The sequence below is a fragment of the Pieris rapae genome, chromosome 23 (assembly GCF_905147795.1).
Source record: "Pieris rapae chromosome 23, ilPieRapa1.1, whole genome shotgun sequence".
NCBI lineage: Eukaryota > Metazoa > Arthropoda > Insecta > Lepidoptera > Pieridae > Pieris > Pieris rapae.
The window spans coordinates 4148813-4176044 of record NC_059531.1 but is presented as its reverse complement, the minus strand read 5'-3'; the positions used below and the strand labels follow the sequence as shown (position 1 = coordinate 4176044).

Here is a 27232-nt window from a genome sequence, read left to right as displayed (position 1 = left end):
ATATGTATTACAAATACAATTTAATTGTATTTGTAATAAATACATATGTATTTTACTTCTAATAGAAGGAAAAAAACATACTTAACAGGAACAAAAAAAAATTTAAATGTAATATACCCAGAGTATATAGATCTATATATTCCTTACTACAGTCGTTAGTGTAATTTGCAAAAAATTGCGGATGTATTTTGTGCAAAAAACGAAATTTTCGTCAATTGTTATTTAATAAAAAAAAACAATCTTTTGAAGCGTTGACTTCCGCTGATAGAAATCAAAAATTCTCACGAACTATATAATAATACAGGTGACTAGTTTAGGTATAATATGTATTCAGTGTTGGTTCGAACCTCACCTACAACAGAGTATTTACTATTATTTACTTATGTGTGTTTTTGAGAGGGGAGAAGCAAAAACCACGATATATAAAAAAATCAAATCGTATTTTATTATATTTTTTATTCCTATCTAACGAAGTTACAGAAGTTCATAGACAACCACTCAACAAACAATAGTGCTAAAAACAAATGACAAAAGTCCATATAAGTAGCATAACTCTTTCGTTTTATTTTTAAATTAAATGTAATCATTACTCAATCCCAATACAAAATACAAAAACGTCAAAACGATTTTTTAATGACGCATAAACACAGAATATCAAAATTTAAACATAACAATTCCACAAACTTTGAACCAAGGAGTTATTATTACTTTTTCCTTGTTCAGTTGACAATTTACAGTTTTAGTCGTCCGTACTCTGTAGCGCTGCGCGTTTCGCGCCAATTAAAATAAAATGTCTTTTAATATTAATATTTTATATTTATTTAAATATTATGTTGTTTTCTTTTGATGTGTTTTTTTCGCGTGTAGTTTGTTAGTTTAACCTACCTGTTACTTAAACCTGGCATAAAGTTATAACTATTGCCATAAATTAAAGAAAAAAAATTACGTAATTGTATTGTTACGTTAATACAATGTTAGGTAATATATATCTTGCATGTTCTTCATATACTCCACAACTACTTCAAACCTACCTTCACATCAGACGTGTCACGTTGACAGTTCTTCCAAGATAGGGCGATAGATGAGAAGAGGCGGTTTGGATGATCGAACTTGCCGCCATGCAATGCTAGGAACATTGTAGTCATGGGTTCCTGGTAACATAGAAAAATTAAAATAACTAAATGTACATACATACATTATTTATTGTTTTTTTAGTATGAAATATACACGTTTCTGTATCCCAATAATATTTTGAAAATGTTCAATATGAATGAAACCGGTTTAATAAATTTTAATTGTGAATAAATGCGCATAGAGAATGCTCGCTGGACAGACACTGAAGCCTATTTTGAAGCTAAGATAAATCGTATTATAAAAAATTGTATCGAACCTAGGAGTTCAGACACCTCTCGTTCGAATTCTTCGCGACATTAACGGATTGAAGACAGCTTCTCCGGATCCTGATCGGTTTTAGAGAAAGCATTGTTGGGTGCCTTTCTCGAACCTAATTCGCTGTTTTACTGATGATTATTTTTCTCTGCTTTACCAAAAAAATTTGGTAATTTTATTTTATTGTGTATTTGTCTTATCTTGTATATGTTTTTAGTTGTATTTTTTTAATTCCTAATTTTTAGTCAAATCATAGTAGTAGTAGACATACATACATACATAGTAGACATGCATACTTTTCCGTCTGTTAGGTACCAGGTTGTGATTAAGGTGTAAATGTTTGGACTTTGATGGATGCCGTATTGTTCTTACAAATAATTAATACAAATACAATTTAATATTTAAACACGAATATTTCCTCCTCGCAACAATTTCTTAAGCACAGTAGTAACAATATAATACCTCTTTTCCGTCATTTTCGCTGGCTTATCATATAATTATTGTCATTAACTAACCTATTTACTCCACTTTGAGTATTAATTATGAGATTAAAACAATGACCGACACTGTTCAAATGTCTGATTGTTAGACTGTAGACATTATAATTTCCTTTTAAATGAAAAATATGTCGTATTCGAGGTTTTTTATCACTGTCCAGTTTTTTGTATTTGGTGTTTTTTACTAGAAATAGGGCCAGGAGGCAGGAGGCTTATCTGATGGCTCGCGAGTGCGTTGCTGGTGTTTTAGGAATCGGTACGCTGCACTATTCTTGAAGAGTTGAGTCAAACTGGTACGGATATTACTTACTTCAGTGGATTGGTTCCACGTAATGGTGGTGCATGGCAAAACTGTCTTCAAAACCTCGGTTTTGGAACTACGGACGTCCAGGTGATTAATACGAGCGAAATATCTTTTGTTTTCGTCACTTATTCTGCAAATCCGAACCATTTGACAGTGTAATGATACAGATTAGTCCAAGAACGAAGGAGAAATGCTTAAACATATTCAAAAACTCAAGTCCACCACACCTTTAGTCTTCAGCATTATGTAGTACATTAGTCACACGATGCGTAGGGCGACGAGAACCTAGACCTAGACTAGAACCTAGAGGATTTAAAAAGAGGTTATTAAGGAATTGTACTTACAATTCTAACAAGCCAGTTGAGTACAAACGCAGCTGTCGAGTAATGGGTCCCATAGTGGAAGGGCGGGGTCGATTCATGTTCCCAAGTGTTGTAGCGTTCTTCGAAGTAGGCGCGACGGCTCGGATTGAGAGCGCCGATTGGCTGAAATATAGTTATACATTAGAACACGCCTGTCAATCCTGGAACTATTATATACTATATTTGTAACAGTTAACAATAAATTATATACAACAAAAAACAATTAAATTAAACATATAGCCATGGAATATATACCAAAAATGTTATATATAGGTATGTATACGAAAAGAAAAAAATGACCTAAAATAATAAAATATGTAATACCAAATGTAGGTGATTTAGCGCTATTTTGAATCATCCTTTTTTTCTAAATAATGATCGTTATATGGGCTGCGTGATACAAAACTGAGGTTTTTGCATAGTTGGTATTCAAACAAACAAAATATCTTTATTCATATAGGTAAACAAATACACTTATAACGTCAAAAAATTTAAATTAATTGTAAGTTTACATTTACAACCAGTTCGCAAGTCAAGAGCGTAGAACGGGCGAGTAACTTTCCGCCACTCTTTTCAATCGCCAAGTTTTTTAATACAAATTGTTTGAACTGGAGCAAATCAATCCCAAGGATTAGGATCATTTAAGTATTCGTCACATTTATAAAAAGCTTTATTAATTTAATTTTAACGAGGGCTTTGAATTTATTTAGTGATAATTCTCTAATTTCGCTTGGGAGTTTGTTATAAAAACGAACGTGAAACAAAGCATTTAATAAAACAATTTTGATTTATTAGACTTAAAACCTTTAGAAGTTGTTAATTTTAATTTTGTTAAGTATTTTTAAATTTAAATCATAAAGAGCCCGCCAAAACGGTTCTCTAGACAAAATGGCGTCACATGTGTTATGATGCTTGTTAACACGTCAACAAATCTCATATTTATTAGACAATTCTTTTCCTTATCATATGTATTCAGCTTTGACAACAATTATATACGTATAACATAACTTATTATTATGACATTATGAAAATGATCTTATGATATTAATATCTAGGTAAATTTAAAAAAATATTGTTATTTTTATATTCTGCGGTTCTGAAGTTATATTTCTTTTGGCGCTAAAATGATGAGTGTAAATTATTACGATGCGCGCGCACAAAAAATCGGCACCCTGAAGTTAGCAACATTTTAGTTTTTTCTATTGTTACTGTAGTTTTTTATACAAACGTGTAATACAATTTTAGAAAAGATTTTCATCTTGTTACGCCAACGAAACTTCTCATGCGTGTACACATGTTATTTGTGATTAATGTACTATTTTCTTTAAAAAAAATTGATTGATTTATTTATTATTTTTAATGAAAACATTTTAACCATATTAATTCAGGCGGCAGATTATAGATGTCGCCACAAAGAATTTGAGGATCTTTATATCGCTTCTTCTATACAAACCATCCTTGTCACTCTTGTATCGCTCGACAAATGAGAAAAACGTGACAAAACATTCTTCTAGAATGTACCAAAATGTTACCTTGGACAGGTCCCGGTAGTTTGAGGGTTGGCTTAGATCCAGCTCCTCACTTTCGTAGTTGGTCAGCACCCATGGGAACACCGGATACTGGTTTAGGTCATTGTATGTTCGTCCTGAAATATATAAAATAATTGTAACCAAAAAATGTTAGAGACTAATGATTAAACAGAAAAAAGTGTGTACAACGAAGTGAAACTTCTTTGTAAGTTACTTATTACTATGGTAAAAGCCCCAATAGATGATCATGTACCAGTATATGATCACTCGCAAGTACTTCCATTCCATTGCCATCTAAAGTTCTAATATGTAACTGCTAAACCAATAGCGTGTATGGGAACACCGGATACTGGTTTAGGTCATTGTATGTTCGTCCTGAAATATATAAAATAATTGTAACCAAAAAATGTTAGAGACTAATGATTAAACAGAAAAAAGTGTGTACAACGAAGTGAAACTTCTTTGTAAATTACTTATTACTATGGTAAATGCCCCAATAGATGATCATGTACCAGTATATGATCACTCGCAAGTACTTCCATTCCATTGCCATCTAAAGTTCTAATATGTAACTGCTAAACCAATAGCGTGTATTTTTTCTTTATCTCCCTTTCTCACTCTCTCTCAATCGCTCTCTCCCTCTTTTTCGACAAAAACGCCGCACATATTCGTGACGTTTCATCCGTAAAAAAATTACCAAAAGGTTTGAAATAAAACTTTCATTTCAAAAACAAACTAAAATAATATATCACGCCAAAGTCGGACGCTGTTATTAAATTAGATTCCAGAAAACATCGCAGGCGCATTCGACACGGGTCCACTATTACTCCTACGACCACATATAAACAGCTACTTAGGGCCTGTTTCACAATGTATGGATAAAGTGCGAAATAGCTATGCAACACATAAATTATTCGAAAGATAAAAGTTCCCAATAAGATACTTGGCAAAAATAAGGGGGGAATTTTTGAAATAAAAATAAAGAATAATATATGTATTTAGAAATAAACATATTATTATTTATGTTCATTCGATACTGTTTATTTATTAAATATGTATTTAATTAAATACAAAATGCCGCAGTTACTTATAACTTAACAAAATTTCAGTTTCACGAGTAAGGTCTAAAAGACACAACAATAAAAAAAAACTAGAATGACATTTGACAATCGCGAAACTGACGCCGCGTTTCCGCGTAAACTAATTCAATGGTATAATAGAAAGTTGTGAATTTGTGTGTATTTTAGTAAACTGAAGTCATATTTTCAATTGAGGTCAAATTTTTAGTTATATGTTTGATGGCTGATGTTTTTATTTTCTGCTGTAATTTCTCGGATTATAGATTTATCTTAATATATAAAAGTCGTCTTTCATAGTAGACTAAAATAGACGTCTAATGGCGAGAAAGTTTCTCATGTAAAATACATTATTGTAATGAAAAATAAAGTTCTTTAAACATTTTATTCGAAAGTTTCATGGTTTTTTTCTTTTCTGTATCTGTCTGTGTCCAATAATATCAGAATATTTAAAAAACATTGGAAAACTGTCAAAATCCAATAAAAATTGTTGACGAGTTCGTAACTGTCAAACATTGAATATTCTTCTATTCCGTCGATACGGTAAACTCTTCTTTCTTATTAAAATTATAAATAAAAATAAATCAGTGGCGATACATCCTTTTCTGGTCTGGGCCACAAATTTCTGTGTCTATTTCATGATCATTTGTCTAATCTCAGATACGATAGGGTCTCAGATAGGGTCTAATGCGAGTCGGTTTCATCACGATGTTTACCTTCGAGCGTTAAATGCGTACAGAAAGAAATTCCGTAGGTGCAAACTGCAAAGTTTGAACCTACGATTCAGGAAAAATAGTAGCATGCTGCAGCAACTAGGGCAAAAATTACTCTCCCCTCAAATAAAATAAATAAATTAATATAAGAAATATATCCACAATATTCAAGTAATGGCGTATTTTGGTTTAAGATAACGATGAACGAAAAAGGTTTGACATATACTTTTTCTCAAAAATGTTTTTTATAGAACATGGGGCAAACGGGCAGGAGGCTCACCTGATATTAAGTGATAGCGCCGCCCATGGACACTCAATGCCAGAGGGCTCGCGAGTGCGTTGCCGGCCTTTTAAGAATTGGTACGCTCTTTTCTTGAAAGACCCTAAGTCGAATTGGTTCGGAAATACTTCAGTGGTTCAGCTGGTTCCACAAAGTGGTGGTGCACGGCAAAAACTGCCTTAGAAGACGCGCAGTTGTGGAACGGTGGACGTCGAGGTGATACGGGTGGAATTTCGTATTCTGCCTCGACGTCCGATGATGAAACTCAGCTGCAGGTATTTATCCGAACAACTCCTCTGAACATGGAGAGTGTTCAGAGGAGTTGTTCGGATCGGTAAATGCGGTAGAAGATGCAGAGTTTTTATATTTTTTATTCTTTCTCTCTCTTTTATTTTTTTCTCTCTTTCTCGTAAATTTCAAAAATTTACGAGCATTCATTCATCTTATTATAAGTTTAGCTAATCTGTAACGCGACATTAATTGACTGTTAGGCGATACGAACCCTGACGTACCTAAATCCAGTTCTATATCATAGTAAACGATTCAAGGTTAATTAAAATGAAATCGGGTATAACTCTATAGGTTCCACAAACATGGCGCGTGGCAGAAATGTCTTTAGAAAGCGTTCTTTTGTTGAAGCGTCGATGCGGAGAAAAATTTGTTTTTAGCTGTTTTTGTTGCAAAAATGTTTCGTATTTTTTTACGTGAATTCTTTAAACGGCAGCCGACCTATAGACGAATGCTCTTCGAACTAAACGAAAATACAACCATAGAAGGGGGATGCTTTAGGAGTATTAAGAAGTTTATACATACTATCTTAATATATATAAATCTCCTGTCACGATGCTTGTCCGCGATGGACTCCTAAACTACTTAACCGATTTTAAATTAAATTGGCACACCGTGAGAAGTCTGGTCCAACTTAAGAGATAGGATAGCTTAGATCTTTAATTATAGTCGCAATTTTATTTTATTGAAAATTATTTGTTCATTATTTTATACAATTCTAACAGATGGCGCTGTGTTAAAAGTACCAACCTTTCGCATAAGTTCTTCTACCGTTTCCCTTGAATAGTTTACTATTATTTAATACTATAACAAAAACCTTAGCCACAGCAAAGCTGGGCCGAGTCTGCTAGTTATTTATATATTTTCTTTAGATTTTATTTCAATTAAGTTATAGTTGTATGTTATTTTAAGTATCTTTGTGTTATTTTTATTGTGCACTTCTTGTACTTTACCCTCTGTAGGTGTTTATTTTTTTTCTTTTTAATATAATAATTTATATTGATTTTTCTTGTAGTAAATGAATGAAGCTTTTTTGTATATACATATTTATTCTATCTTTTGCTATATATCTTCTAGTCTTTTAGTTAGATATAATTAATGTTAGCTGTAGGGTTATTATTTAATAGTACGTATTGATAAGGTTTTATGAGTTTCATGACACGGTGCGGTGAACAATATGTTAGGAAATTCGAAATTATTTCCTCAAAGGCCGCTACGCCATAGATTAGAGAGTTCAATGTCGATTGTGGAATCTATAGCAAATTATAGATCTATATACTTATCTTTGGTTAGTCTAGCGCTAAAAACTTAAGTACACACTTAAGTAAACAAAGTAGTATGGGCGTAGATTTGTTGTTTTTAGTTTTTTTTATTGAACAGGGGGCAAACCTGATAAGTGATACCACCGGCCATAGACAGTCTCAATACAAAAGGGGATGCAAGTGCGTTCCCGGCCATTTAAGAATTGGTACGCTATATCCAAGTAACGTTTTATCAAACTTTCGTGTTTTAGTAGTAATATATAAAACCATCTCTCCTAATTGTAACCTCCTAAACGCCTTGAGCGATTTTGGTGTACAACTGACAGGAAGTATTGTTTTATAGCGCCTAGTGATAGGACATCTCTACTGCAATACTTCTATAGATTACCCCAAACGAATCTACGGTTAACACATTTTAATATTCGGCCTCAGTACTTCAACAAATAGCACGCTGGGTCAGTTTGATATCACTGACTCAAACGATAAGGTCATATGGTCCAGTGTTCCCGGCGCGTGCGCCGACCACAGCCACTCGGTGTCCATCAATCGGCACTCTCACACGCCTTGCAATTGTCGCGAATATTTTAATAGCGAAAGTAATACGCAGCGAGTTCAACGACCCGATTTGACGTTTCGCGAGTTGTGTTTGACACATAGCATTGGCGCGAAGGGTGGTATATGTGTTGTGTGATGATTGAAATACTCACGGAGTTTATTAAGCGGTAAGTATTATATAAAAAAAACATATATTATTACAACATACATACTGTTGCATACATATATTATATGCAACAGTTATTTACATAAAGAAATTGTTTGTATGATGCTTGATAAAGGTTTTAAAATGTGTTAATTTGTGTTTAATAAACAATTATTATTCATTAGAGGTTGCATTTACTAAATTATATATAAATAAGTTATGGTATATAAATTGAATAATTTGTTTAAAAATGTTTTTGTTTATTATTACACTATGTGGTATCACTTACCATCAAGTTTTGTGTTATTTAAAAAGTACGCTTTAGGGATTTTTAAAATGATTTTTTTTTAATTGTGTCGAGATATTTCTGTTGATATGTTCTATATTAAAATATGGATGACAATTTGCGTGTATATATTTAAAATTTAATGTTACTAATAAGTATTTGGTATATTTTACATCGTATGCCGGGAAGCGGATAAAGCTCTGCTGTTACCGCATCCCGCATGAGGCGATTGTTGGTGGTACCTTGGGGTTTTAGTGGGTATGCACAATGGCGAGTTCCACATAACCCTTCTGCACCAAGCAGACGCGCCGCTGAAGGGTATACCCAATGCATTTCCCCAAGTAAACGAAATTTACGAAACTCGGTTATGTATCGCATACCTACAGATTACAACATAAATTACCAGCAAATCGATATATTTAATGTGACTAAAAAATTCTTAAAAAAATATTTTAAAAAATTCAGGTAACTTTTACCAATAATGGCTTTGTTTGTTGTTTCATGTTGAATATATGTTTTGATTAACCATCTCGATTCTGTGCTTTGTAAAACTGTTATGTTATGTTTCTGTTTATATGTGTATTCCGTTTTGGCTTTTGTGTGTAATGTAATTGTTTGGTTATTGTTTAATGTATTAGCTGTAGGAATACTTAAATAAATAAAATAAAATAAAAAAAAGCTTACATCTAGAGGTTATTTATGTGTTTCGACATACTTAAATTAATTAAAACCTGTAACACCTTCGTTATAGACTATATCTTTCAATTATAACTTGCTCCATAATATTAGTATATATATACACAAAAATGTCATACCAAACAAAGGTAATAAAATTGAACAATAAATATAATAACGTTCGCAAACGTTTTTTTAAATAATAAGATTCTAAATTTTTGAATTCGACGAAAGAGACAAAGGAATATTTTTTAAAGACCTTTTTTATAAAAATAATAAATCCTTGAAATAGGTGGATTAAAAATAGGATTTATCGATCTGTGTTTACATTGAAGATAACGATACGAGAAAAATATTTATCATGTCAAGGCGATTTAAATACGCAATATTTTCTAATAACAGTTTCTACGACCGCAAACACGATGTTTTGACATTATTTTTCGCCAACGATAAAATGCAATCTTATGTCAAAACTATCAATATCAAAACTTTTTACTAGGGGTCAAAACAACATATAAATAAAATAATTATTCTAGAAAATTATGATTTTTATTACGTATACGGGCGTGTTTATATTTATAGAGCAGTGTTGGCCTAGTGGCTTCAGCGTGCGACTCTCATACCTAACCTACCGTAGGTTCGATCCCCGGCTGTGTACCAATGGAGTTTCTTTCTATGTGCGCATTTAACATTTGCGATCGGTGAAGGAAAACATCGTGAGGAAACCGACATGTCTTAGACCCAAAAAGTCGACGGCGTGTGTCAGGCACTGGAGGCTGATCACCTATTTGCCTATTAGATTTCAAAATGATCATGAAACATAACATCTTAAATTAAGTAGTTAATGTATCCATTTTGAAAGATCGATGCGCGATTTATTAAATATTGTATTCTATTTTCTTGTACCAATGTTACGAGCGTATGCAAGTATTTATAAATAAATAGAACAGCATTTTGTGGGGCAGTATTTTCGGAAGCGGCAGAAGCAGTGTATTAATGTCCTATAATCCCTAGATGGGGCAGGGGGCGCCCGCAGTGAGACTCCATCGCGTTAGATCTTAAGCCTCGTATTTCACCTCGCTCCAAGTCTTTCCAGCTCTTTGCTTCATCTGCAACTGTAGACCAGGTTTTCTTGGGACGGCAACTCTTCCGCTTTCCTTGCTTTCCAATCAAGCACATGCTTGCGGATATAATTGGAATATCTTCGGAGTATTATTATTGGTCTATCTATTTCGACTTGCGTCGCTTGATCGGCTCCCACAGTTTTTCGTTAGTTACCTTCTCAGTGTGGTATAAAAGTATAAGCCGAATAAGGATTCAATAAATTATTGAAAATAACAAATCGACACCATTTTATAAGCAGCCATTAAATAATCATTATTATAATCGCGCTGTGACCGCGTTGTATTGTCACGATATCTAAAATAAGTATTGTTTATCAATAAAGAACAACATAAATATTATATTAAAACGAATATTATTAAATTTATTAAGTTATAAAAATGAGAAAAGTGCAGTAGAGTACAGGAGATTTTATTAGTGGCTTAGTACACCAATGTATAAGATAATTTGGGCATAATCCATAATTTTTAAAGACCTTTATGTACGCTATTTAGACTATGAGTTTTGACAAGAATTATAAATAACTTTTCTGTTATTATGAGTTATGACATTTGCATGCCTATTAATTGTGGGGTATTATTAAAGTCTTTTGGCGCGATGCAGATAAATGATGAGAGTGAATTCTACATCCAACACCTAAATTCGCCATCGTAAAGTTAGGATTAGGTGGCATGGAAATCGATAGCTATGTTCAAGTTGTATATTTTATATAATATTTAGAACACGTGTTTCGTAACAGTACAATTATACAGTGTGAATAAACAAATATTATTTTGGTGTTTTTAAATCAATTTCATATAAGACGGTGATAGTATTTACTAATTATTTATTTATTTAAATAAAATCCTTTTGATTGATTCACTACTGCATTTTAGTTATTTTTTTTCCATAAAGAAGTATAAATTCTAACGCGTGTACATAAGTACACACACAATTTTTTTTATAACTAACGTCTGGGCCTCTTAATTTCTGTATATGTTTTATGATCATTTGTCAACCTAATAGGCAACTAGGTGATCAGCCTCCTGTGCCTGACACACGCCATTTCTTTACAGTTCAAGCGAATGATAAATGCGTACATAGAATGAAAGTCCGTAGGTGCACAGGCGGGGATCTAACCTACGACTTCAAGGATGAGAATCGCACGCTAAAGCCACTAAGCCAACACTGCTCAATTAATCAATCCGAATGTACAACTTTGAAATATTATAATTATCATTAAAAATATTCAAACACACATTCGCTTTAACACACACACGTGCACTAGAAATTCTAGAAATTTCAGATGATCTATTAATGACTTTAAAATCCCTACAAATAGTAATTTTTATATCTGTTAAGTTAAATTATATTCCTAATTTCAAGAACGCGCCAAAACGCTTCTGTAGACAAGATGGCGTCGCATCATTCATAAACAAACATCAAGTTTTTACGTGTTAATTGTCATTCTTAAATTACAGAACTACACATATCATATTTCGATCAAAAACAGTTTCAACGAAATTAAACTCCAATACAGTATTAGATTTCGATGCTATTAGTTTGTAAATAATGTCTTAATATTGTTTAAAAATACGCTACGTTGTATTCGTACTCTGGCCGTTACGTATCACTTTTAACTTTAATTATGGGTTTTTCACTTCGCTTCAATAAAGTCACATTACTCTCAATGAAGTCCATTAATCACATTATAAACATCCCCCTTGTTGCTGATAATCCTTCTGCATGGTAAGGGTCATATAGCAATGTGGGTATTTCCGATAATTGTCCTGCGTATTTGGTATTTTCAAACGAACAGGAGGCTCACCTACATGATACAGCCACATTACCAGAAGGCAGTGCGTTGCCAGCCTTTTAAATTTTTTAGGCTCTTTATCCTGGAAGACCCTTCGTCGATTCGAATCTCTCTTCGTTGAATACGCTCAAAAAAATTTTTCTTTGCGTCACTACTTCTTGATCTTGGCAATCATCACGAATCCTTCCGAATCCGGAAACATTTCGCCTCGTCTATGCCATTTTTGGAATATTTCGAATAATTCCACAGGTTGAGTGGGGAGTGTTATGCTTTGATATATATAATCTGTTTTGAATCGCTAACCTTCAAGTGACATTTGTATGCGGGGCCTGTCCTCCTGATTGACAATAATGACATTATTATCAAATACTTAGAATATTGAAAACAATAAAGTCACCATCAATTTATAAACCATGTATGGCCCTGGCAACGTCGACAAGGAAATTGTGTTTAAGATTTTATCTATGGCAGCACTGACATTTTAGACTTGACAATTTGACATAAGAAAGTCTATATTTGACTCTGTATGATGACCCCGAATTTTGAATGAGGCAGTCAGAGTTTAATGAAATTACTATTACTACACACAGACTATCAAATAAATTCTATGCTTTAACAGTATTGAAGTTTTGACTGACGTTATTATATATACCCTCACACTTTGAAATCGATTTTAGTTCAATTATAATTTTATCGTCTCTTTTTGTTTATGCCTTCTTCAGTGCTTGTTACAGTTATATTATTTTATTTTTCTTGTACCAATGTATTAGTGTGCTGCCTATTGACAGTCTTTTATAAATAGATACATAATATAGTACCTAAACAGTTCTTAGAATAATTACAAACTTCTTTGTGTCCGCTAGTCTTATCAAATCAATCCCAAACTCTCTATAGAGTAAACACTAGGCCTCTGTTTCTATCCTTTGCACCCAAATTGTTTACAAATATTCGTACTAGCGCACGCGCATGATTAAATAATCTAATAAATTGATAAGTCACATGCATAGATTGCTATCAATGAGATATATCATGAAAGTCGACAGGAAGAGCATTATCAACGTCCTTTGATCGAAATTAAGTAGGACAAGGAGATAGCTGCTCCACGGCTCAGTGGTTACGATACAGACTCAAAATCTCTTCTCGATTTTTATTTGCATATTGTCACAGTAGTACGATCACTGGCGCCAACCTTTCAACGCCTGACATTTCTGTATTCTGTCCTGTAACCTGTAACACACGGCTTGTTTTCCTGCAACGCACTCGCGAGCTCTGGCATTGAGAGTGTCCATGGGCGGCGGTATCACTTAACATCAGGTGAGCCTCCTGCCCGTTTGCCCCCTGTTCTATAAAAAACACGCTGTCGCCTCTTGAGTCTAAGGCAAGCCTGTTTCATCACGATGCTTTTCTTCTAGAAGTAGAACAGCTAGAAAATGTTAAATGGGCACACAGAGAGGGCGAACAAAAGACGCGGATTGAAGCAATATAAGCATTAGCAGGAAGCGAATGGAGAAAGAATTCCATGGACATTTCTAGAGAAAGCTGGAGTCCATTACCAGGGAGGTTCCGATAAATAGTACTGAAAGAAGCTAGGATATTTGTATGTCAAGAGACAAAAGTATGATAGTATACTCTACTTTGATAATGATTTAATTTATTATTATTATTAAAGATACTTCAATGTCCACACGATTACGATCGTCATTTGTCATCACGTCACTAGAGCTTATATATTTTCTTGTTCTCGTGACATAGTAGCATAAATATCTGTTATTAAATGTCAATTTGCACTTTTCTACTCTGTGTATAAAGTATTATGTAAGAGTGTGTAATACGATGCGCACTGTTGACGGAATGTTACAGTATAAACATATAAATATTATACAGCCATTATGAAATATGGTGTGGTCCAGACGAAGAAATTGGATGACGATGGCAAAAAATAAATTAGAGTGGAAAAAGTTGGAATAAGTCTTCTTCTAGACAGGGACCGCATCTTACCGTAGTTAAAATTGTATATATAACTAATTCGAAACGGCTCGACCGATTCTTATGAAATTTATTATGCATATTCAATTGGTCTCAGAATCAACTACAATGTATCTATTTTTTTTAAACCCCTAAGTGAAAAGGGGTTTTCACCACAATATTTATTTTGTACTTTTAGACAAAAAAAATGTTTTAATTTTTTTATGATATACCATACAAAAATACATACGACCCATAATTTTCACCCCTCTACGACTAACCCCTATTTTTCAGTCTAGTTTCAATGTGGAAACAGCTGCCCACTGAAGTATTTCCGAATCAATTCGAGTCAAGAAAATACCAAAAAGTGTACCAATTCTTAAAAGCTTCCGGCAACGCACTGGCGACTTATACTCAAATTGCTACAGGTGGTGGTATTATTATTATTTATATTATATTATTAATCTTATTAGTGGTATTATAATTTATATTTTAACAATGTGATATTTAATCACTACTGTAGGTACATAAAAATCATTTTAAGACAAATTTACCCGCCATTTTGTGTACAATACGCGAACTTTTGATTGTACCACCATTTTGTACCACACTCTTGCAAATAAATTATTATTATTTTTAGTTATCTGGTGCTTGCTACATACACTATAGTGTATGTAGCTAGTATGTTTAATTTGTGTATTGAGTATATATACTCAATACACAAATTAAACAAAAATTTCACAGTCCAATAGTTGGCTTATTGGCTAGTTGTACAAATAACACTACCTGTAACATATAATAAAAAACGCAGCAATATTTATTAAAATATAGCGAATCACTTGAACTGATTTAAATGTGCCATTGGTATGTTAAGAATTATTGAATAATGATTATTGATATATTACGTATTAGAGGCGCCTCATAAGCGTCCGACGATTATAGAATCGGAAAATCTTTTATAGTTTTTTATAAGGGGAATGTACAAATCGCTTGAGTACAGTACATAGCGACTGTCTGTCGGCATTATGAATACGAACTTTCTTAGAAATCTGTTCTTTTGTTTACAAATTGGGATTCTGTTCTTGACCATAGCAAGTATTAGGAGTCATTCTAAAAAAAAATACGTTTATTTTGGAACATAATATCATCAAGGTATCACGTATTCCAGGTCATTAAATTCGAACCTGTAGGCATCCCTACTCATCGGCAGAGAAGACAGAGGCCGAGAGAAAAAGCCGGCCGGCGTAAAAAACTCTACGTTGGCCCTATCTCACTCTCTCTTAATCGTCTCAATCTCTCTCTCCCTTTTCGTCGAAAAAACGCTGCACATGTTTGTGACGCTGATATTATTAATGTGTTTAATCAGTAAAAAAATTACCCCATCGCGCCTAAAGAAGTTTCACTTCAAACAAAATATTTATAATGTCTACTTTATATTATCAAATCCACTTAAAACGTTGACAGCTTCATTAGGCCACCAGGCCCCAAGTATTTGATTACTCTATTGTATACGCTGTTTGACAGCACCACCTATTGATTATCTACAGAAAATTTATTCTATACACATATATTAAGTTTTTATAGTCTATACTCTATAATAAATGTAAACAAACCTGCAATAGTGTTGAGGAACATGAGGTATTCGAAATTTGAAATTTCGCGCCGTTGCCATTTCTGCGTCATGTTTGAGTTTCGCATGAGCTGCCGCGGCGACATCATGGAAGCGCGTCTGTAAACAAAATCATTATTATAAACATTTAATAACATCACGCATCTCATCATGAAATATACGACGGAACCATAGTATAAAGTACGTCACTTGTGTCCCAATGTCTATAATTTATAAAAAACTACCACAGATTAAAATGAATATTTTATTTTTTCAAATAATTGCTCCGAATTTCTATACGGTCTACTGGGTCATTGGGCGCTTTATTTAAAAGAGGATTTTATTTTTTACTATATACACCAATTGTGTACAAACATATATATAGAATATAAGCGAAATAATGAAATGTTAATTACTATGTAAAGAATGAAAGCAACAGTCGAAGAAAGTGCCTACGTCTGGCAATAATGTTGGGTTGTAACTCCAAAAACTAAGAATTACTGATACAAGGCTGTCATCGTGGCATTTATCAAAATGTACAGCCTTGGCTCGTATAGTTATCGTTAATTATTTTTAGTACATTCAGTCCATTGGGATCGAGGGTCTCTCTCTCTCTGGGCCTTTTTCTCAAGAAGTATACCATAGTCAATTGTTGGAGAGGACTTGCTTTGAGTATATTGCCGCCATTCTGAATTGAGTCAGGTCTATACAGTTAAAACCTTGCATCAATTCACAGTTGAAGTTTATAAAATAGCTCCACTAATATTTTTTAAACATTACATTATGTCATCATTAGTACTATCTTAAATCTGGGAATAGACAATAATATAAAAGAATGGGTTTCGCGCGTTTTTATTAATATTTTTTAAATTCGCGCGCGGTTTATTAACAGCCAATATTTTCATACAATGTTCATATGCAATCTCTTTGGTGATTGAAACTTTAAACACTGACATTCCAAATTCAAATCAAATTTAAATTCCAGGGATTCAAAAGCTAAAAGAGACAAAATCCTTGTAAACATGAAAACGGCATTTGCATATTTTTCAAATAGACTCCATAAACGCAGTTAAAACCAGATATTATTAGTATATACATATTTAATATGACTGAGATTTTACACAACTATAAGTGAACACGGGTCATTGACCTTTTAAACAATTAAATTCGTTTCCTTATGGCATTTAAGGCATTTTCAAGTTACGAAATTAGCGGAAGTCCTCGCGCGAAAATCGGAAATAGCAGAATAATTGATTTTTATTGTGTCCAGTTTAGGATTTAGTGATATTGAGATTTGGTCCACGGAGGCTAGCGTCGGCGTACGCGCTCTTCCGTGCTCCCACACATTTTATTACTTGGCGTAAATATCAAAGAGATAATTTGTAAGCGTGGTAACAAGTTAGCATTTTTGTTCTATTAGTTGAATATTTATTAATTTTATGTGTATATTTTGAAGTGGAACTTCTTTAGAATCGTTGTGATTTAAGCCGGATGCAACGGCAACGGAAAAAGCGACAGTAAAAAGAGACAGAAACATAAATAGATAAGATTTAACGTGGGACAAAATGAGATAGATAGAGAAACTTCTTTATATTGTGATTTCAAACCGGATGCAACGGAAAAAGCGATAATAAAAAGAGACAGAAACTTAAATTCATAAAATAAAAAAATAAAAAAAAATACGTTTATTTTGGAACATAAGATCTTCTAGGTATCACTTATTCCACGTCAATCAATTCAAACTTGTAGGCATCCCTACTCATCGGCAAATACAGAGGGTGTAGGCCGAGAGAAAAAGCCGGCGTAAAAAACTCTCGGTACTCTTTTAAAAAAGCAAATCATCAAACAATATTTAAAACAAGTATATCAAATTAATTAGAGGCAGCCTGCCCAGCACTAGTCCCAGGCCCTTTTATCAACTAGATAATCAATAACTTTATAGTAAGCCTTTTTACACAGCTTTTCTTTAATACATTTCTTAAATTTATTAAAAGGCAGAGATAAAAGAGCCTCTGGGATTTTATTAAAGAATAGTATCCCTTTCCCCAAAAAAGAATTACTAACTTTACATAGTCTAGTACGGGGAAATTGCAGCCTGCGTTTGTTCCGAGTATTGACATAAGATTTAACGTGGGAGAAAATGAGATAGGAGGCATTATACAGCCTCTTTTTACTGCCGCTTTTTCATTTTATCGAATTTCAATATAAATAAAATTGTTTTAGTTTTTGCCAAATTAAAGATTTATATTAAACTTATAACTTAACATTTCTCACTAATATATAAAATTCTACCACGTGTGAATTCTACCGGATGTGGAATTATGTGTTCGCCCAGTGGCTGCAGCGTGGAACTCTCATACGTGTCAATGTCAATGGACTTTCTGTGTGTGTGTTTAACATTCGCTCTAAAACAGAAACATCGTGAGCGAATCAGCTTGCCTTAGACCCAAAAAGTAATTTGAAAAGTATGCGTGTGTATGTATTCTATATAATTTTTTTTTATCGCAAAATATGTTATTGAGCTCAAAACTCGAAGACGCCTGGAGCAATTCAAGTAATTTTTATATTTCCTTGAACTCTGAGGAAGGTTTTTATGGAGATAAAAATTGCAAAGAAAAAGCAGTTTTTATTCCGGTAAATCGAATAATCTCTAGATTAGCATAAATATATGTTGGTATGTATTAAAATGGTAGGCTTAGGGCCTGTTTCACAATGTATGGATAAAGTACCAAATAGCTATTCAACACATACATTATTCGGAAGATAAAAGTTCCGAATAAGAAACTTCGCGTTTGATGACTTTATCGACGAGGTTTTATTAGAAAAACTTTAAAGCTTCTCTGAACCATACATATTTCTAGATCATGATTATCCAAATCCGCCCAGCCATTCAATCTTTAGCTAGACAAACGAAAAGCATCGATTTATACAGGGCATCCCAAAATTACGGCGAAAGATGAAGATTTCAACTGTCAAAAAATATTATAGTAATCTATACAGGGCGTCCCAAAGTAGACGAAAGAAAGAAGACTGTTATTCCGCTGTGCCGTTCAATATATAATTTCACTTGTCGCCTGGATAATAAACAATTTCACCTGTCGGCTGTCAGTTGTCAATGTCAATTCTTTTTAATCGCACATTTAGCCCTTATCTATGACGTGTTTAGTTTTTTATCCTTGTTACTTTCCTTAATGTAACCTTTAAACAATCGTAACACCCACAATCATTTCATTTAAATACATTTCCTTACATTCACGGTTGAATCGATTTAAAAAAAGTAATTCTTTACAAATTTATGTAGAATTATCCGCGGTGTTTGTTTATAATATTGTTATATGCATTCGAACATGACTTATTTAGGCCAAATTTTAACAAAATTGCATTGTATTTATTTATTGAGAGACTTCGGTGCTTACACTGATAATTTTATTATAATTATTTTGTCTACTAATTATTATTATATCATTCTTTTTCTTCTTTTGCGTCTGGGGCAAACTAGCTGTTGTGATCTCTGGCAAAATGACCAGCGATGGAAATAAGCTGAGCCAGGTGTGTTATATATTCAGCGTTATGCTGAGTACGTGTTATAGTTATATAACATTACATACTTATAATGTACTTTGTTACTATAAAAAAAAATCCTTCTTTTTGTTAATATTTTTTTTTTGTAGATAAAAAGATTTGTAAGATAAAAATAATACTTTTTGATAAATTAAATAGACCTTGTTGAATATCATGCAACATTATTGTTTACAACGAACAGTATCATAAAACGAGTGTTAATAATCCATAGCGAAAAATCACCTACATCATGAGCCCCACAAACTCACCCTATCACACATCTTCACACTACTGTGTGAAGATTACGAGACGACCAGACGAATTAGGTATTATTTAGTTAAATGTATTAAATATGTAAAATAGTGAATAATACTTTTATATAGTTACTAAGACATGAATAAATATTTTCGACCATTGATTTCGTAAAAGTCATTGTATGCATCAACTATATTTACATAGTAATCGAAACGAATCATCAGTGATTTTATAATGTATATATGAACTATTTAAGAATCAAACGCAGTTAGTAAATGCCAACTTTAGATTTATGGTACTGCACACGCGCAGTGCATACAAAACAATACAGTGTACAATACATGTTCATATGGGACTCTTTAGATTTAGCCATATCAGCAAAGCATTACATATGTGCTAAATTAGTCTAGACGTTTAAAATGTATTTTTTTATGTAATAGGAGTCTCATCTGATGTTTGGTGATACTCCCATGTACATTGTCAGAAGGTTTTGACAGAAAGACACAGTGTGAGACACATTGTCATTATGTCACAGAGCCTATAAATTAACAACGTGTTATCAGTTAATACTTGGGTTTCGGTTCAATGACACCTTTATTTATCAAAGAATTACATTAACTTTGTGAGAAAATTTTAATTTACCAATTATTAGAGCCTAAGCTATTTGCGAATAAAAATATTAGGTGCTCTGAAAGTTCAAGTAAAATTTAAACATGACTCGAAACAGTAAAGTAACTATTAACACTTACGTATTTTAATAGATCTACAAATTAACGACTATTTGATAGTCAATAACGCCTATGTAATCACTACTTCTGCTTCGACATTTTTTTTATAATAGGCAAACGGGCCATGGATTTTTTTTACCCATTTTGAGAGGTTGCGTTGCCGGTCTTTGAGTGAGGAGCACACTCTAACTTTGAATAGTTATTGGTCGTATCTCTCTGGTAGACGATTCTACAAACGTATACATAACAAATTACATAGAAATTTGATGTCTGTTAGATGTCAATTGGGACGACAGGAAGCGCAGACGAGAAGCTGATTGTGGTTAGTATATAGTCTGTCTCGTGTCTAAAAATTATCACCGCTGTGCCGGTCGGAGTGGGGGGTGTTAGGTTTTTTTCGTTACAGAGTTTCTGGATTCGGTCCCCACGCTCAAGGCCCGCGATAAAATCTATGCAATAGCTTAAAAACCAACTGGAGAGAGTAGACGACACTGATCAAAAGCATTTCCAACTTGTTACGGTCTGTTGTGTGCGTTTAGATATATTTAATACAGTGTAAACGCACTCAACGATTTGACATTGAACCGATAAAGTTGTGTTTGCGGAAACAACCAACAAATAAAACACAATTGAGACAAAGCAATATTACTTTATCAATAGTAAATATCAGATAAAGTTGTTGACACATTTTAATGAAAGTATTTTAAAAAACTTAGCCTAGTTTCAAGATGACTTAGGTGAAGTAGGTATGCATGATGGTGAAGGAAATACGTCGTGAGGTTTGGTTTTTTTTATAGAACAGGGGGCAAACGGGTAGGAGGCTCACTTGATGTTAAGTGATACCGCCGCCCATGGACACTCTCGATGCTTGTTGCCGGCCTTTTAAGAATTTGTACGCTCTTTTCTTGAAGGACCCTAAGTCGAATTGGTTCGGAAATATTCAAATCAAAGAACAGATGGCTGATGACCTGTCTGTTGGGTTTTAGTTGGAAGGGTCCCTCACGGACCAACCACCGCGTTCCCCACGCCACTTTTAAAATAGTGATGACTTAAATAGAAGCTCTCATACCTCGCAAACCAGACGTATCGTCACGAAGATGCGCAGCGTTTTTGTCGAAGAAACGGGAGGGAGCGATTGAGAGAGAGTGAGAAAGGGAGATCGAGAATAAATACACGCTATTGGTTGATGTAATCGTTTAGTAGTTACATAAAGAGCTGGAAATTGTGTCGCATAACGCCTTGCGCAGTAGACGCAATTTTTTATTTAATTATATTATTATTAGCACGTATATAGTGTGTAAAGTATGAATATAGATATACAAATACATGTACCCTAAGTCGAATTAGAAATACTTTTATTCTGTAGTATTTCCGAACTGGTTCGAAAGGGCAGCTGGTTGCATATAGTGTTGGTGCCTTTAACAACGGTAACTGCCTTAAAAACGCTCAGTTGTGGAACTACTACTAGTTACATGTCTATTTCAATAGCAATTCAATAACGCAACTCTGTGCAAGGAAACGGAACGTCATAATGTAATTCGGGTTGATTATTGGAATCATAATGTCGGCTTAATTGAATCAGCCGAAGAATGTTTGATTAATTAATTCCGCTGATAATTTGCATTTTTCTTACCGTGCCCATAATTCCTGGTATTGGAGCTTACATAAACTATGCTATAAATACCAATGGGTCAAGTTTAAGTCAGGCTTAGGGCCTGTTTCACAATGTATGGATAAAGTGCCAAATAGCTATGCAACACATAAATTATTCGAAAGATAAAAGTTCCGAATAAGATACTTGGCATTTCATGATAAATAGGCTATCTGACAGTCGTGAAACGCAAAAATACTGTTTATCCTACAAATAAGTAACAAATAGCTTATTTGGAACTTATCCGGATTGTGATTGTGATACATTGTGAAACAGGCCGTTAGACTTGTCGGCTTATATGTACCAAGTACCAACGGGTCAAGTTTAAGTCGTTGGCAGGTTTTAGATCAGTGACATATGTGTCTCCCGAGTTTGTTTTTCGAGTCTTACTCCAAAAACATAAAGCAGCACAACGCGTGTCGTTCCCACGACAATGTAAGTGCGTGCAATTTCACCATGCCTCCTGCTGATAGAGGACAAATCTTTGCTTTTAATTTATATAATTACTATTATTACTGAGGATGTCATGTGGAACATGGCATAATGGTTGCCCTACAAACATTGTGTAAAAACAAAAAACTTGGCGATAAAAATAAGTGGCGGAGAGTTGTCTGTTCTTCTCTTCCGTTCTCCGCCCTTGACTTGCGAACTGCTAGTAAATGTAAATTTAGAATTAGTTAAAACATTGACGTTCATAAGTGAATTTGAGTGGTAGAAGGAGACTTGGCTGCAGATGCAGAAGAATCTTAGACAATGGTTTGGTCAAGGCACCAAGTCAGTGTTCAGAAGCGGGGTATCCAAAATTAAAGTCATGATGAGGAGATGGCATTGCTCCGAGGCCTCAAGACCTCTAAACCTGGCTCAGCTTGTTGACCACGACGCTCAGAGAGAGGTAGAAAGAGACTAAAAGCTTCTTCCAGACACCCAAACATACCATACAGGACTACACTACACTCTTCAACATATACATACAAAGACTACATCAAATTGACAGATAACATTTAACAATAGATGTTGCCATTTAAACGCTATCGCTGTGTTAATATTATCATTTTTTCAAACACGAAACATTCCTTTGGATAATTCCAATAAATAAATTAATTGCAATAAGTCACCACTACCTTGAGCGAAATAATAAGTTGGCCTGCTTTTAATTAGTCCACAAAATATCAGGTCAGTTATGACCTGCAATCGACCTCGGAGGCTTTATTATGACTGGTAACATTGTTTCTTTATACAATTGCATTTTCATCATTCGTTTGAAAAGCAAATGTTTATATTCCATTGAACAATGCCCGTGATTTTTATTCAAAAATGTTTTATTTTTAGGGACCCATGGACATTAAATGTCAGAGGGCTCGCGAGTGCGTTGCCGGCCTTTTAACAGTTTGTACGTTATTTGAAGGAACTAAAGCTCTTGGTTCTGTTAAGTGTAAAGTAATGTGTGTTTATTAGATGTGAAGTCATGTTTTCATCTCAAAGTCCTGAATAATCAAGATCATCCTGCGACAGCCTTGAGAAAACCTTTGATGATACCCGGGCTATTATTGGAGATGTCCTAGTATGTAGGCTTAATTTTCACCCACCCATATATTAAATCATTCTACGAGCTATATTTAAATTCAAAATAATTTATTCATATAGGTATCACTTAAAGAAATATACAAAAAATAAATACAACATTAAATATTAAATGCTTCTAATTTAACGTTTACTGCCAGTTCTCAAATCAAGGGCGTAGAACAGAAGAGAAGAACAGGCAATAAACTCTCCGCCACTCTTTTTCATCGCAAAGTTTTTGTTTTACACAATGTTTGTAAGGCAACCATTAAAACATGTTTCACATGACATCTTAATTAATAATAATAAAATAAATTAAAAACAAAGATTTGTTTCATTTCATTACGGAGACAGATCCTTGCTTATGTTTCCGCATTAATTGTCGCAAGGGCTAAATCATTATTGCATTCTTGATATCATGGAGAGAGCTTAGGTCCTGCTAACAGATTGTGAATAGAAAACAGTGGTGAAAATTGACTTGGTACACATTTTTAGCAGCTCCATGGAGATCACCGAGTCGTTTCAGAAACCTTGCTCAGTTATTTGCTATTATTTTCTACATAATCTTATATCTTTAAACGAGCAATTCTTGTATATATATATATATATAATTGGAATCTCGGAATCGGCTCTAACGATTTTCATGAAATTTAGTATACGGGGGGTTTCGGGGGCGATAAATCGATCTAGCCAGGAATAAATGATAGAAAATAACAAAAAGGTGGTGTTTGAGAAGTCCCAATTTAAACTGAAAAATGAATCTTCCTGACACCTATCGGCGAATAATAATACTATTTTTTTAAATTGCTTTAACGACACAACAACACTAAAGCTATTCCAGCATATATATTCTATATTGTTTATATTTCATCATTTTATTAGTATGTAATTCGTACTTAAATATAATTTCCAAAAAACACAATTTATAAAAAAATAAAAATACCGAGCAAAGCTCGGCCATCCAGGTACTTATGTGTTATGTGTATACTCGCGGATGCTTGGAAGAACAGGCGACTTTAACACTAAGAGACCTCTCGCGGCCTGTTTGATTGTGAGGAAGTTGCATGAATCTGGTGGCGCCATCTTATGTACCCATGTCACTTTCACACGATTATATGCTGTCTTTAAAATATTTTCATAAGTATCTGATTGTCCTCATTTTAAGTTCTTCTGGTCCGTACTAGATATGAGTAAATGAATACTCTGGTATCCATTTTTAAATCCTAGATTTTTTCACGTTTATTTTTTATTTATTTATTTATTTGTTGCACCAACAAAGTAGATACTGATACATGTTTGTGTTACATAAACACAACCCTAGTGCTACCCCAATTATAGGTGCATACAACATTCTGATTATATAAAGCTTATACACAAAAAAAATTAAGATAAAATAAAGCAAAAATTAAAAACATTACAAAATTAATTGAATATCCGTGATAAAATCCTAATTACTTATTAGTTGACCGGCTAACTCTTTGAAAATAGTTGAGGAGTTTGAAAAAATATCTATTTGGGGATATTATATAATTTATTATATTTATAACCACTATTTTAGTTATATTCTAAATATACGTCTGCGTACGTAGAATTACGATTTACGTCTGATGTGTAAACGGCAATGTTTTGCCAAAATACATTTATAAATAAATAAATTAGTGGCACTACAAGATTTTTAGGTCATTGCCTCAGATTTCTGGATTTTGTGTTTCTGTTTTATAATCATTTGTCAGTCAAATAGGCAAGTGGGTGATCGGTCTCCTGTGCCTGACACAAGCCGTCGCCTAAGATCTAAGGTATGCCGTTTTTCGTCAGGTTTTCGTTCGAGCGAATATTAATATTAGTTTAAGCCAAGATTTTCAGAATTCAGAACACAAGAACAGAGTGTCTTCTTCCCTTTAATAGAGACTGTAAGTAGTGTTATTGGACACTTACTCATGATAACAATCCTTTTTAGGAAATTCGGCTACTCTTAAATTACTTATTAGTCCATTGTTCCATGATGTCTTAGTGAAGACACATGTATATATAAAAAACAAAAAACAAATATTTTACAATAAAATAAGGGTTCTTAAAGATCGATTTTGGAAAAAATCAATAAATGATTACTTGCGTAAAACATAATAATTAATATTATTTTCATAAAATATATATATTTTAATGTCATATTATATCACTACAATTACATATAAACATTGACTATAATGACTCAACAATGCTGATGAAAAGCAGGTTTTTATTATGTATTGTTATTTCCGTCGCTGGAAAGCTCCGATAATATACGCCACATATACCATATAGACAAATACCATCAAGGACTTTTCTGTAGACCTTTTCAATGTGTACAATACTTAGTACATTATTTTGATAAAACTCGTAGGGTTCAGCCTGCGTTTGCAATGTAAGCGGAAAAAATTTAATTATTTACGACAGCACATTAGAAACCTCAAAAATAACAGTACTTCTCCACTATTTAATGGATGTTATTATACCTTTCTCTTGAAAGGTCTTTCTATCTATTAAAAAAACCGAATCAAAATCCGTTGCGTAGTTTCAAAGATTTAAGCATACAAAGGGACATAGGGACAGAGAAAGCGCTTTTGTTTTATACTATGTAGTGATGAAGCAGGATTGTCATTCTCAAATCAAACAGATCGACATTCCTGTGAGAACCAAACAAAGTATACATTCTCTGAGACGGGGTACTCGATATTGTATCAATGTGTGTTGTGATAATATTGAAACACAGTTCCTTATCTGATGCAGGTTAATAGGCATATACATACAATGGTGCAATTCAAAAAAACGGTATCATATGTATAATTTTTCTTTATTATAATCCTAGAACTGAAAGTCTTCTACGTACCTACGGTTCGCTTATCTGCTACTTTTAATGGTCCAGAACATTAAGTACTTTTCACGGATCCGAGTGGAGCGGGGTCATAGTAGCCTGCCGCCCACTCGGATCCGTGCGATAGTCCCGTTCATTTTGTTAAACCATAGTCAACCCTAGCTCTCGTATCCGAAAAATGTTTTTTTTAAAAATAAAAATATACATTCATTATTATTTTTAACATTCATTTTTACTTACGCCCGAACCCAATTATTAATCCACAATCTCAAATTGTGGAATGTCAGACGTGACAGTCGATCGATCTCGTATCTCCCAATAACCAAACCCTTCGAAGCCAATCCATTTTTGGCGACAGATAGAATGACATATTTGATAATCAATGTAAAACAAATAAAGTAAAAACCGTACAAATAATATTAAAATATACATGTCTATGTTTAAAACATATCGAAAATAACTTTTTAATTATTTAAAAATTTGTGTAAGTTAAAATATTAAGATCATATCACCTGATGTTAAATGATACAGTCGCCCATGGACACTCAACGCCAGAGGGCTCGCGAGTGGGTTACCGGCCTTTTAATAATCCCTTAAGATACAATTTATGACATGGTGGTGGTGGTAGAACTTGGGTGAACTTTCATTTCCGTAGATTAGGATCAGTAAATAGATGGTCTTCTGACATTAATTTAAACATTGCTATGCACTTTTCATATTTTGTGGGAGTCTATTATACCGCAGTACTCCCCCAACACTCAATGTTTTTTTTGC

At 33.6% G+C, this 27232-nt stretch overlaps 1 protein-coding gene across 6 annotated transcripts in view; it reads right to left on the bottom strand.

The window, feature by feature from the left end:
- LOC110991488 (neurobeachin) overlaps positions 1–27232 on the bottom strand; it is a 413995-nt gene that overhangs the window by 6177 nt on the left and 380586 nt on the right. For all 6 annotated transcript variants that reach the window (XM_045633387.1, XM_045633388.1, XM_045633389.1 and 3 more), the window contains 4 exons: positions 15857–15972; positions 4085–4197; positions 2535–2675; positions 1032–1151 (listed from right to left, as the gene is read on the bottom strand). In XM_045633387.1, coding sequence (XP_045489343.1) covers positions 1032–1151; positions 2535–2675; positions 4085–4197; positions 15857–15972 — 490 coding nt within the window. The remainder of the gene's footprint in view (positions 1–1031; positions 1152–2534; positions 2676–4084; positions 4198–15856; positions 15973–27232) is intronic.